The sequence below is a fragment of the Mizuhopecten yessoensis genome, unplaced genomic scaffold (genome assembly GCF_002113885.1).
Source record: "Mizuhopecten yessoensis strain PY_sf001 unplaced genomic scaffold, ASM211388v2 scaffold10923, whole genome shotgun sequence".
NCBI lineage: Eukaryota > Metazoa > Mollusca > Bivalvia > Pectinida > Pectinidae > Mizuhopecten > Mizuhopecten yessoensis.
This window is the reverse complement of record NW_018408789.1, coordinates 454,382-456,530: the sequence shown is the minus strand read 5'-3', so window position 1 is coordinate 456,530 and position 2,149 is coordinate 454,382. Positions and strand designations below refer to the sequence as shown.

The window sequence follows — 2,149 nt, the reverse complement described above, 5'->3', positions numbered from 1 at the left end:
ATGGATAGAATATAGCTGAACTAAACAGTTAGGAAGCCCTGATACCAGATGTAAATAATTTCGAATTTGTAAAAGTATATTTCAATTTAGTTTTACTATTGGTCACAGTGAGTGTCGACGGACAATGTATTTGTTTTAAAAACAAGGGTGCGGCACCTTTTGATGTCCGCGTTGCATTGCCTCTGAAATATATCCACGAAACACTGTATCAGTTCTATAATGCATTGTTAGGTTTACAGCTTCCATCAGATAAAAAGCGTTTACTTTAACTTGTATAGATAATACCAAAATAATTGAATGGATATGTTTAGTCGATTATATGTTTAGTCGATTATACATAATATTGTCAGCCGAAAAAAACCTTTATCGTTCTTGTATAATGATATGATTAATATCGCCCGGGCGGTTAGGAAGGTGATGATAAAAAGTATTAATTTTCAAATCATCTATAACGAGCGGTCAATACTATAATTATGCAACTTATGCTAGTATATTTCCGCCGAGCGTTGCAAGTTGCAACTTGGGGTTTTGCGGAGGTGGTAAAATAAAAATAAAACACTTTAGGGTCAAGATACAAAGTAGACGAGCGTAGCGATGCCAACAAATATTGTTTTAATAAAGAAAATACAGTAAAAATATCAGATAACGGAAACCACAATATTTGCTAGGATGCCGAATGGGATGTGTGGGGCGTAGCCCCAGATTTTTTTTATAAAAGCTCCGTGCATTATTTGATGCATTTTAAAATGTTAATGTGTCCCCATTCCCGGCCGATCAAACCATTTCGGGCCGGCCCGGAAAGGGGGGGGGGGGGTCCCCCCCCCTAAATCCGCGCCTGATATACGTCTCTGTTATAATTAAAAAAAAATCTTTTTTTTTCGGACTGTTACAAGTCTACTTAGGCAACGTGTATTGGTCACATGGTTATTTGTTTACTTCCGGTGAACTGAAAAGAGAAGGGTGCAAGACGATGCACACTGCTTTCATATTTTCATAATGTATCGATGGATATTTGTCAAGATTAAAAAACAATTCCAACCCCATTATAGGCTCATGAGTATATACTTTAATGACTTTAAAAATACATCAATTGATATTTAGAAATATAAAACTAAACCTGTATCCCTTTGCAAATATCGACTAGTCCTCATAGGAGAGTTTTGATTGGTCCATCACTCGGGGCCATGAAAGACAAAGAATAATACGGGAAAATGGCGACGTATCTCTGGAGAAAATAACGAGACTTTTTTGAGCACCTAGGATTTGACAGCAATGGCGGAGTTACTGTGTACACATTCACATCTTCCATTACCCATAGGGATTAGCGATGGTCGTAACAACAGTCGCAAATCTTCGTCATCTGACAACGATTCATCGTCGAAAGTTATCAACAGATTCGAGAATTGTCAATTTGCAAATATTTCTGAACGGAAAGCTGTTAATATTGAGTTCACAGACTTGGTGTACAGCGTGAAACAAGGAAGACACAAAGGTAGTAATCATTTACGTACCATATACGTAGTATGTAGATTGTAAATGACATCGGCCATATGGATTGATGCTGTTTATGTGTGTGTGGGGAGGGGGGGGGGGGGGGGAGGGTAACGATCTACCAAAGACTTTTTGAAAGAGATTTATAACGATAGAAACTCCATAGTTATAAATCCCTGATTTAGATTAGAGTTCTTACAGGAATTACCAAGCTGCAATCTTCAGCTATTTTATAGAGTGGTGACAGAAAGTTCAAAAGAATGATATCGTCGTGGATTGTGTTTGAAGAGGTAAACATGTATAATCCATGCACATGGTAAATATATATATATGCTGTATCCTAACTGTACATGTTTTTTTTAGCTCACCTGGCAGGAAGTGCCAAGTGAGCTTATGCCGTGGCGCGGCGTCCGTCGTCCGTCCGTCCATCCTCGTCCGTCAACTTTTCCTTTAAACAACTTCTTCTGAAGAACGAACAGGCCTAGAGTCCTGATATTTGGCTGAAAGCTTCGTTGGTAGGAGCCCTACAAAGTTTGAGAACGAAAATGACCTTGACCTGTTTTCAAGGTCACAGGGGTCAAATATGTCAAAAACTTCAAACGACTTCTTCTAAAGAACTAAAAGGTATAGAATCTTCATATTTGGCTGATGGCTTCCT

The 2,149-nt window shown here is 38.4% G+C and overlaps 1 protein-coding gene across 1 annotated transcript in view; it reads left to right on the top strand.

Moving 5' to 3' along the window:
* The first annotated feature begins 1,181 nt into the window (after nt 1-1,181).
* The window catches only part of LOC110463744 (ATP-binding cassette sub-family G member 1-like), a 30,427-nt gene continuing 29,459 nt past the window's right edge, over nt 1,182-2,149 (top strand). The window contains exon 1 of the mRNA XM_021518580.1: nt 1,182-1,492. Coding sequence (XP_021374255.1) covers nt 1,273-1,492 — 220 coding nt within the window. The 5' untranslated portion in view covers nt 1,182-1,272. The remainder of the gene's footprint in view (nt 1,493-2,149) is intronic.